The 11,397-nt window shown below is 32.3% G+C and overlaps 1 protein-coding gene across 4 annotated transcripts; it reads right to left on the reverse strand.

Annotated features, from left to right (window-relative positions):
- Positions 1-6,607: 6,607 nt before the first annotated feature.
- On the reverse strand, positions 6,608-11,382 carry LOC140807478 (geranylgeranyl transferase type-1 subunit beta). 4 transcript variants are annotated; one of them, XM_073164334.1, is made up of 11 exons: positions 11,130-11,382; positions 10,776-10,851; positions 10,604-10,674; positions 10,354-10,493; positions 9,592-9,647; positions 9,436-9,512; positions 9,228-9,273; positions 7,948-8,072; positions 7,785-7,852; positions 7,625-7,712; positions 6,608-7,331 (listed from the first exon to the last, which is right to left on the reverse strand). In XM_073164334.1, exons 1-11 carry the CDS (start codon positions 11,337-11,339, stop codon positions 7,182-7,184), a joined length of 1,107 nt encoding a protein of 368 aa, XP_073020435.1. In that variant the 5' UTR covers positions 11,340-11,382; the 3' UTR covers positions 6,608-7,181. The 4 variants fall into 4 exon arrangements, with proteins under 4 accessions (XP_073020435.1, XP_073020434.1, XP_073020433.1 ...); XM_073164333.1 differs by having other exon boundaries at positions 10,601-10,674; XM_073164332.1 differs by having other exon boundaries at positions 10,604-10,677.
- Positions 11,383-11,397: the final 15 nt, after the last annotated feature.

Consider the following 11,397-nt stretch of genomic DNA (forward strand, 5'->3'; position numbering starts at 1 on the left):
AATCCTGCCAAGTAAATACATGTTCTGCTGTTGGATTAAGCCAACTCAAGAATTGTGCTCTTCTTCCATTCTTGTACACGAGCCACAAGCAAATCCAAGCAAAGATTTCGTGGGGTTCGCCCCTTTTGGCGAAGAGAACTTGGAAAACTTCTCCGGCCCACCAAGATTTCTCTTCACAATTACAGAAGAGACGAAGGAAGATTTGGAATCAGAAGATGGGGTTATCAGGAACAGCAAGAATTCCACAAGTAGAGCAAGTTTGGGCGATTTCCTTCACATTTTGGAGACCCCATTCTTGACCCCAATTGCCTCTTCCCCGTACTTCACCCCTCCTTTGACCCCATCAAACAGTTACGATCACCACACTTTTGGTCCATTTTTTGAAGTAAGAAGTGATGCAGCATTCAATAAGTTGAGGTCTTCTCCACCACCAAACTTCAAGTTCTTGAGGGACGCTGAGGAAAAATTGGCTCGTAGAGGCAAATTATTGGAAGAAATCGAAAAAGGTGTGCACCGAAAAGATCATCAATCTGTCAGTTCAAATTCATTGTGTCACAAAGATGAGGAAAATGGATCGTTCATCACTCTAATTCTTGCTAATTAGGAAGAAATGGGAAGGATAAAGCACATCAGCGAGCAAGGCTAGTGATGCGTTCTAAGAAAAGCGTGGGATCTTTTAGAGTTGTCAGAGGGATCAATAATGAGAAGCTGAATGAAGAGATTCAAGGAAGTATTGCATGAATTCATGAGCAACCGAGAAGAGCTTGCAAGTAAGATGCTAAATCTCGAAAGGTTCATGATACGTATAACTAAATTTGGAAGCTATAGGATCGTTGCTCTAGTGTTGAAGGATGAGAAGGAACATAAACTTATGCGTTAGGGCGGTCAAATCTTACCGTCCGAGCGCCCCAATTATTATTCCATACTACGAATTCCAGAACACTCGGTGCTAGGTAGTAAGACCGCCTTAGCGCGTCCACTTGCGGAAGATGTTCTTATTTCCTAATTTAGAGTCCAAATTAATTACGCAACTAGATTTTTGATATCTTGTGATTTTAAAACATATATGCGCGGATTTTTATCATTATTAAATAATTATCTTGAGTTTACAAAAATATTTTGAGTTTTTTTTTACAAACTTTTTTCAAGGTTTTGCTTTGTTAATCAAAATCAAACTTATCAAAAATTTAATCTTTGTTGTGTTTGTCAATTATTTTCGCACGGATTGTCAAAGACAAGTTCTTTGAAGGTTCGTCTGAATTTCGATTGTTTCATACTGTTAATATTAGTTGCTAAGTTCTTCGTAATTTAGAGGTGAACATTACAAATCGTTGCTTGTTTCACAAGATTGGGACAACACAACATTCTTTCCTTCGTTTTGAGGGCATTTGTTTTCCGTGATTGAAGGATCGTATCAGCTAGTTGTTAATTTGAATTTAAAAAATTCAATTTATGTATATAAATTTGGAAATATAAGAGTTAACACGAACATTTAAGCTCATTATGGACTAAAATTTTGGGTCCATTTTACTCTTTATGCTATGCCTTCTCATATTCAAACCTTCAAATCAAAATTGCAACAGTAGGTGCATAGATTGCAGATTCGAAATTCGAATGTATGTAGTTATGTATTAAAATTTATGCTTACTAAGTTCGTATTTATATATATATATATAGATATTCGATTCTCATGAATTATTCGATTCTCATTAATTATAAACGGTCTCAATTCTTGAGACTCTATGGACACAATAATCAAGATATGGGATTTTGATTGTTATATGATATAAATAATTTTTATCCGTTATTTTTGGAAGTTGGTGAAAAATCTTCAATCAAAATATTTCTTTAGATTCACTCCCTACCCACATTGTGGTACTATGTCATACAAAATGTGGTACACTTCATGTGAAAATGTGGTACTAAAAAAGTATCAAGGGACTGAACACAAAAAAAATCGACGACTGAGGACTGAAAGCCAATTTACCGTTATTTCTAATCAAGTCATTGGATTTAAGAAATTTTTCCCTCCTATTAAACTATTCCTTTCATTTTCTTTTTGTTCTTCTTCTTTTATTATTAAATTCAATGTGATATTAATGTGGTAAAAAGTGTATTTAAGAGACTAGTGGCATAGAATAAATTGGACAGCTAGAAAGGCAAATGGTTGTCTTTGCTACTTTACTAAAGAGCAGGAATGTGGAGATGTGCATTTTTAAATGCGTGAAAAGTATACTTCTCCCCACTTTAGCAAAAGAGGGTAAGATTAATTAATAAAATAAAATGCAATCAATTTCAATTTCATTGTCGATGGTCGAATAGTTTACAATAGTCCGCAAATAATTTTGACTGTCAGACTATTATTTATGGTCTAAAATGCACTTGATTTCATCAAGTAATTTGACGATTGAATCGTTACGGTGCAATAATTGTCATATCAAGAAAACCGTGGACATGTGATGTAACAATCATGGGTCATTAAGCTGAACCAACAAAGGTATCGGCCCATACCCACGCACCACTACTGGTCATGGGTCGTTAGGATAGTCCAGCATGGACCGAGGCCCATGCCTATGCACCGCCACTCATAGAATATCTCACTCCTGGAAAGTGGTTGCTTTCGCCTTCTCCAACACTTGAACACATGACCTCTAGGCTTCCTAAATGTTGGTACCGGTTGAGCTACTGTACCAACACTATAAGATTTTTATAGTGGCAAAAACAAATAATTGACAAAATCAAATGGTTATAGCTTATGTATATTAGGCTAGAGTCCACTAACTTTTATATATAACAACAGCTATGCCTTCACGTTTCGCAGTACCCTCTCTACCAAATGGCCAAAATTTGACACATTCATTCTCATAAATTCATATCCGTGAGGTAGTCAGTCTTATCGACATTTGGAGTAAAATTAACATATGATTTTTATTTCAAATATTTAATTATACATATATATATATAAATTTATGATGATACAATTTTTATTTTTTACAAGCCTAACATATGATTTTTATTTCCAATATGTAATTATCGATTTAGTCCCACGAATCCATCTTTCTTGGATCTTGCCAACAAAAGTGATTAAAAAAAATTAGACAAGTACGTAAAACGAGTGTATTGTGATGCTATTATTAAATTAAAGATGCCATTTTCTTAACAAATAAGAAGGAAGATGCTTGCCCGTGATTGCTCCGTGCGTGTCCACCTAAAGTGGCCCTTCTTAAACAATCATTTGGTTGTCAAATTATCTGTGGCATTCCATGTGTGTCTTGTCTATTTTGAATAAACTTGTGAAGGCCAGCCCATATCCTAAAATTTTAAACAACAAAACGACACTAGTGAGTCGTCACCTGTATATCACATTTTGGACACTTGAAAGAAAAAAAATGTGAGTTACTTTAACAACCTTAAAATTTCAGTACACATAACTTGCTGATTAATCTATATTTATATCTGGCAAAGCAAAAAATTGTGTGATACAGTCTCACGGGTCGTATTTTGTGAGACAAATCACTTATGTGAGTCATCAATGAAAAAATATTACTTTTTATGCTAAGATTATTACTTTTTATTGTGAATATCAGCACGAGTATTACTTTTTATTGTAAATATCGGTAAAGTTGACTCGTCTCACATATAAGAATTCGTGAGACCATCTCACAAGAGACCTGTTCAACATCGATAAAGTTGACTCGTCTCACATATAAAAATTCGTGAAACCGTCTCACAAGAGACCTATTCATCTGGAAAATAAGACCTATGTGAAAACCCAAAAAAAAAAAGACAATATATAAAATTAACGATATCTCAAACTTTGTTTAAAAAAATTAGACAAAGAACACCCTGTAAATGGAGGAAATATCTCTGTTTTTAAGAACACTAGTTTTTCACCCGTGCGATGCACGGACAATTATTTTATCTAATTGATTATTAAAATTAGTATATATGATAATTTGTTTACTTTCTCTATAACTTGACTTTTTAATAAAGTGAAATGTTTATTGTTTTCATATACATATAGATCTTAACAATGAAATATTGAATAAAAGAGCCATTTTTGTATTTTGGCTGAAAATTAATATCACGCTTGTATTAGACAATGAATGACATTACATAATGTGTTTATCAATTATATTGTATTCACATATAAATTTATGTGCCATGTAGAAAACAATAACTATAACAAAATAAAATGATAAACATGATACAAACTTTTAATGTGGTTTTAATTTCGATAAATAATCTAAATTAAAATACAAATAAACTAAATGGATTATAGATCATACAATTAGAAAACAAAAAGAAATTATTAAAATACAAATAAACTAAATGGATTATAGATCATACAATTAGAAAACAAAAAGAAATTACAAATTTTGAAAAACTTCCTTAAATATAACATTTGTTGTTGAATTTTTCGGGTTGCTATCACTACCACATATCAAAACTTTTAGACTCTTAGGATTCATAACTCTGGATACGGCAACGTACGACTGACCATGACTAAAAACAGAGTTATTTAAAAAAAGTCCTATATGAGACAATGATTGCCCCTGACTTTTGTTGATTATCATTGAATATAATACAATCAAATAATACTGAACTATCTTTGTTGAAATTTAAAAGGAAGCCTTAGATAAGAAGGCGTCAATGACATTCTTGGAATAAACACTTTATGACATGCATTACTTCCATTGTCATTGCATAATTCAAGAGAATGATCTATGTTGGAGATAAAGTACTAATTGTAAAAGAAACATTTATAATGATAACTCACGAGATAAATTTATTCAAGTATAAAAAAATAGTAATTGGTATTTAATATAAATTTATTTAACATGGATTATTAATAATAGCCTACTAACAACTCCATAATCAATTTTGGCATTGAAGTAATTTAACAAACAAAATTTTCCTGTTAAGTATGTCAAATTCCATACATATATTTTAATTCTAAATATGTTAATTAACAATTTTTTCTTATTTATATTATTTTGCATGAATAAAAAAATAATAAAAATGATAGTTTATATTAAATTGACTTACGATTATTTTTTAATAATCTATAATAATTCGAGAATTGTTGGTCTAAGATTAAAGTTAATATATTGAAGAGAAAAATGATTTTATACTATCATTGAAATAAATATATTAGATCTCAAAAATAAAACCAAATTAAAAATAGTTCATCTAAAATAAAGATGAAATTTTTTAATTATATATATAACTTTACATCTATATATATGTGTCATTAATTTTAAATTAATAAAATAATTTCAACGGAGCACAATTTTTTAAACATGTTTCAAAATTTCAGAATTCATATTTAAATTTTGAATAACAATTTGATTTTGGTTTATAATTTCCAGAATGAAATTTTATTTCTGGATTTGAAATTTGAAATGTAATTAAATTTGGTTTGTAATTTCTAAGAAAGATTCAATTTTCAAGCAGTTATACATACACACATTAATATACAGTTTTAATAATGAATTAAATATTTTTAGACATTTATTATAATATATATTACCAAATTTTTCGTTTATTTCCTTTTTTAGAATGTCATTTAGGCAGGAACTTAATAAATTTAGCAACAACTCTGCTTTTATATATATATAGATATAGATTTTTAACACTCAACCAATTTTAGTTTTAGAAAATTTAAATAAACTAATTAAATATTGTATTTCTTTTTAGTAAGTAATTTGGGCAGTAAATTACTTAAAATAGCAAAATTTATTTTTGGATGATTTACCTCATGAGTGATACTGAACATCACAATCATTTTTATTTTAAATTTATTTATACAGTTTTACATAAACTGATTGATATAATTAATGCAAAAGTTTTAATATAGTTTACTTTTTCAATATAGTTTAGTTTTAATTTGAGTAAAAAAATTAAAAACATATAATATATAAATTACATTTGAAATAATATAAAATTTAATTAAATTCGAAATTGAATTAAATGAATTGATATAATCAATACATACAATAATTGAAGCGGTCATTTATTGCAGTGCACGTATGTCAATATTGGTGATAAAACTTTCCTTTTTTAGAAATGATATTTTGGCGGGAAATTACTATATTTGGCAAAAACTCTGTTTTTATATATATATAGATGGGGTTTTAAAATAATAATTACCATCATATTCTTAACTTTTACTAGCAAATGTGTCGGGATGCTCTCCTTTTCTTTGGAACCAATTCATCACAAGGATTTAATGGGATTGGACCCCAACAAAGCTTGATGATGACCAATTTACACCTAATTAAAGAGAGTTTAGCCGAGATTTCATTCACTACAATCCAATACCTCGTTTCAGGATTAGGTATCCAGTGACGTTTGTTATTTTTTATTGACATTAATAAAAAAAACTAAAAAATGAGATGGAAAAAAAGCACATGAATGGCTTCGATTAATTGAGAGGAAAAAAGTCTTTCTAAGTTATCAAAACTTGAACTGTCGATACAAGTAGATGTAAACATCAACTAAATAATATTTTCATAACATAATAAGTACACATTAGAAATAATAAATATCGTTCAAGTATGTTAGCAAATTAGTGATATTTTAGGCAAGTTGAGAACATAGGAAAGAGATCAGAAGTAACGAATTTGCTGTCATGCGGTTTAATATAGAGCATTACATTGATCTAAGTCGCAATGGAAGACAATCTCCATTTACCTCAACGATTGAGCCCTACAAACCCATACATCATACAAGATGCACACTAGACAGAGAGTAACTCTCTCCCGATATAGCATAAAACAAAGCTCTAGTATGAGATGTATAGATTCACATGATATCGTTTAAAAACACATTTCCCCTGTGACATTTCGGTATAAATACATGGATGATCCACTGAAGTACATTTAAAAAACTTTATATTTCTCACCTAGACTCAGGTATATTTTCACCAAACCACATAAATCTTACAACACTTCATAAAAATCATCGCCCGTCAAGCCAACAGAGTTGAAAGAAGCAGCTTGAAGGAGTGAGATAACAGAATAACAAACTTATATATAAAACCAGTGAATGTGACACCATATGTTAAGTTCGATCAAATATAACTCATTCAAGCGTTAGTGCCAAATCCTATGACCCGACGTCTTAATGGTCGTAATGTACTACTGACCGAAACGAATCGGAAGAAGCAGATTAAAATTTCAGAGTCCGATGGCAGCAATACCTGACATACCCAGTTCAACACACAAGGGGTTGACACCAGATTCCTCTAGCAGACTAAATGCACAAAATCCATAATAAGAATGGTATAGATCCGGCAGCAGCCTAGGGAATTTGCTGAAACCACCACACTGGCAAAGGGAAAAAAGTAACAGAGTTAATTTTTCCCCCCGAAAACAAGCTATAAACATGAAATATAAAGTGCGGAGAGAAGGTTGAACAAATTTACTCTTCCCTAAATCAATGTTAGGAATAAAGAACTGAGAGCTGCTATAACATTTTATATGATCTAACCATCCAAGGTTACCAAATGGGACAAGTTTGATTCTTAAGAAAATTAATAAGATCAAGCACACTCGAATTACGACCAACACTCTAATGCAGAGAGAACAAATATAATTCACAGAAGGAGATCTGGAAGCACCTCAGATTGACAAGTTAATAAAAATTCTCGTAAGGCTTTTTCATTCATGAACTTATCTGCTCCTAAGATCCTTAAAACTCCTCCAACCCTGCAGATATAAATGGTATGATAAGGTTATCAAGAACAAAGCAGTCAAACAAACAAAGTTGAGGAAACGCACCAAAAGGCATAACATGTATCAGCTGGTTTGTTGATTCTACCTTGAAAGCCACCATCTAGTGCCTGCCTCTGTAACATGAATAAAAACAGATCCTCAAAACGATGCAAAACGGTGAACCATAGTAGAATAGAGCAAAAAAGATAAAATAGATCATAACAACAACCTGCAAGCTCCAATCTAGAAGCAGTGGCACATTGACATCGTCACAGGAGGAATTTGCAGTTGGCAACCCTTCTTTTATGAATCCCATCAGTTGAAGAGATGCAACGGCACAGTATGTGGCACCACCTGTGACACTAAATCAAATTTCATCCATGAGTAACAAAATTTGCAAGAATCAACCATTCATAGAACTTCCACAGTATAACCTACAATGATATATTAGCTTAACTAGTGTCAAATACGTTAAAAAAAACTTTGCCACATTAACGAAGACACCCGGATTTGAGTTTTCTGTGATCTTTCATGCAATCAACATAAAGTCAAGAACACAGAGATGCACTTCAATTATTGCACATATTTCTTGAACAAACAGTCTGTAAACTTGAGTAGAAACAGGAGCTTAACAAAGAAAAAATAGATACTACAATACAGTTTCAGTAAACATAAGATGTGAACTGATCCCAGCAAAAAGAAAAGAGTGACTGACAAAGTCTTCAGTAAATTTTTAGGTTAAAGAAAGAAATAAATTTTCTGTCTAATATTACACTAATGTTGCATTGTTTCCAAAATCTCTACTTCTCAACCACACGAGTTTCACATTGGAATTTTCTACATTAGATGAAGGAATACTTGAGCTAGTTCTTCGGTTTTATTCGTCAAGATAGATGACAAAAGACAGTACAAATGATTGAATGAACATAAACTACATGAAATAATACTGGGCACAAAGCAAGAATGAACAAATAAATAAATTTCATGCAAGGCGACTTGGCGTAGATATATACTGGATTTTGAGCTGATTCCATTTACTTATTACAAAGTTTGGGATGCATGCAATGTATCAAGAATCCATTACATTGTATAATTATTTATAGTCATGGGTACTGCTCAAAAACATGTGTTTGTCACCTAACCCTCATAGGAGATTGTATCATTAAAAATGCAGAAGAATAGTTTGGTTGAAACTAATTTGATTTGTCAATTTAGACTTCCTTAATATCTTTGTTTAGAGGGAAGATGTGTTATACTGCATGCTTCATTGTATATGCTAACAACAAAAGCTGGTATAACATCACAACTTAATACTGTGAACGAACTCATTAAAGTACAACTTCCTGCAGCCTAGTCAGGGATAAGCATCTAAGACTCATACGTAGTGGATAAGGACCCATAAACAAAAAAAAACAGACCAAAGACTGAGGGCAAAACAGTAGAAAATCTCTGAAAGAACCCCCAAGAATTATACTGAACAACTTAGTAAAAAGTTGTATGTCCACTCACCATGTGATTCAGAACCAGGAATGAGTCCAAAACCACCATCATATGACTGCAAAGTAACAAATTAATTGAGATCAAACGAGATAAAATACGGTCGGTAATATAAAGTTCACGAAATATAGACAGACGCAAAGACTTCGCAAAAAGGCTACAATCCTCATCAAATATGCTACACATAAATAGCAGCCATATAAATAATTTGCTCATATACCTGACAACTCAGAATATACTCCTTAGCCTTTTCTCGATCTATGCCACTCCAATTCTTCAACATGGAACAAATGGCCGCTGATACATTAACTACCGTATTAATTTCCATACAATGGAAAATGGAACTCTGAAAAATTAAAGAAATGCATTTCTATACCTGCACAAAACACAAATCTGAGATCTTTCTCTGCTCCAGTATGAATGGGCATAAAACTGGGACATACGAGAGGTGGTATTTTAGTTCATCGAGTCAAATGCTTGAACACGTGTAAAATTATAGACTGACAGCCTTCATGAAAGTAGTAAGGAGAGAAATCAAGAGAATAACATTTTTTAGCTTCATCACAAAACACGAAAGTGAAAGACCAGACACATGGGAAAATGCTTATATCCAGTCATGTCAATTCTTCTCACTATAATTCATAGAATAATGCTTTAATCACTTCACAGGCCTGTTTGAGGAAACCCAGTAGTTCGTATTTTCAACATCAACTGGCTTTTTCACCTCTACATTTCTTATAAAATAAGGTATATCAGTAAGTTTGGACTTACATTCTTCCTATACAGGTGCACACATACTTTGCAAACAATATACTGATGCAACCAACCTTTTCTTTAAGGTTAGATGCAATGATTACCTATTTGAAGTAGTTAAAAAATACAACACAAAAATGCCCAGCAGCTGACAAATTCATGAATATACAAATCAAGAGATCATATATTTGATGCAAGTTATTATCGTAAGGCTGATCTACAATATCTACATTTTGGATTGCGAAAGCTTTGGAAATAGCAAAAGAGGAGAGATATTGGTTTAAAAAATGTAAAGAAAGTTTTTAACAAATGAAAAGGCCAACAAATTTTTTTTTTTAAAAAAAAGACAAAAGATTTCAGGGCGAGTAAAAATGAATTACAGTACCATCCATCAGACTGTTGAAGGTTTTTCATTGATTTCAATAAGAACTCAGAGTCAAGAAGTGACAAATCATAACCAACAATCTTTAATATGGCTAGCGCGCAGTAAGTGCTTGCCAGGTGACTGCCATTCAGAATTGCCTCCTGAAAAGTTGGATTCAGAAATGCAAGAAAACAGTTTCAAACTAAAACAACAAAACCAAAAAAAACATGGAAAATTTAGGCATTTGTTTTTTGACCAGGATTTATACAACCTGCTCTGATGGCCCATTATCGTTTGATTGATATTGAGAACTTCTTGAACCATGAAACCCATAAAATTGTCCTGCTATCGTACATATTTCCATGTAAGCGCGATTCCAATTCTCAACTACAACCTTAATTCTGTAACAGAGGAAGAACTAGTAAAAATAATAATTGCCTTACCATTTTCCAAATTGGCCGCATTCTTCGGATGAGCTTGTAGAGACAAAACCCAATGTATAACCACTTCTTTATCAATCTAAGAGCAATAACACACATATATTTCAGAAATAGCTATTCAAACCATATCTGCAGCAAATCTATGGACAATCGAAACTCCAATAGCTGACCAAAACTATAATAGCAAAGATTCTAAATTTAAATGTCTACAGTATCAACCTAAGCTCACAACAGCCAACGCTTTCAGCCCCAACATCGAGGTAGTTTTTCTTGCACAACATAAAAACACTAGAAATTTTTACATAATTTCACGCTGACAATGAAATCGGGGAATCGAAATTGAGGAAAGATTCATACTCGATCGATGGCGCGGAGAATGTGGAGACCAGAAACAACAAAGTATGCGAGAGTGAGTCGATTGATCTCTTGCTCCTGGTACGGAGACGGTAGCAGCTGATACATCATCTCCAGAAAGCAAATGTGCCGATCTCTGTCGAAGAATGAAGAATCCGGATATCGATGGAAGTCAGATGGATCATCCAATTTCGCAAATGGATCTTCCTCCATCGAATGCGATTTTGAGCTGGTTGAATGAATGAGCTTCTGGCTTTTTAAAATTATTTGT

This window comes from Primulina eburnea, chromosome 12 (assembly GCF_022965805.1).
Source record: "Primulina eburnea isolate SZY01 chromosome 12, ASM2296580v1, whole genome shotgun sequence".
NCBI lineage: Eukaryota > Viridiplantae > Streptophyta > Magnoliopsida > Lamiales > Gesneriaceae > Primulina > Primulina eburnea.

What these genes read in the sequence shown, in the direction of transcription:
- LOC140807478 (XM_073164331.1), bottom strand. Translation starts at nt 11,339, where the DNA reads ATGGAGGAAGATCCATTTGCGAAATTGGATGATCCATCTGACTTCCAT. An exon ending in ATGGGCCATCAGAGCAGGTT is followed by an intron (nt 10,494 to 10,600) that starts GTATAAATCCTG and finishes CCAACTTTTCAG; the next exon opens with GAGGCAATTCTGAATGGCAG. An exon ending in TTCTAGATTGGAGCTTGCAG is followed by an intron (nt 7,853 to 7,947) that starts GTTGTTGTTATG and finishes TTCATGTTACAG; the next exon opens with AGGCAGGCACTAGATGGTGG.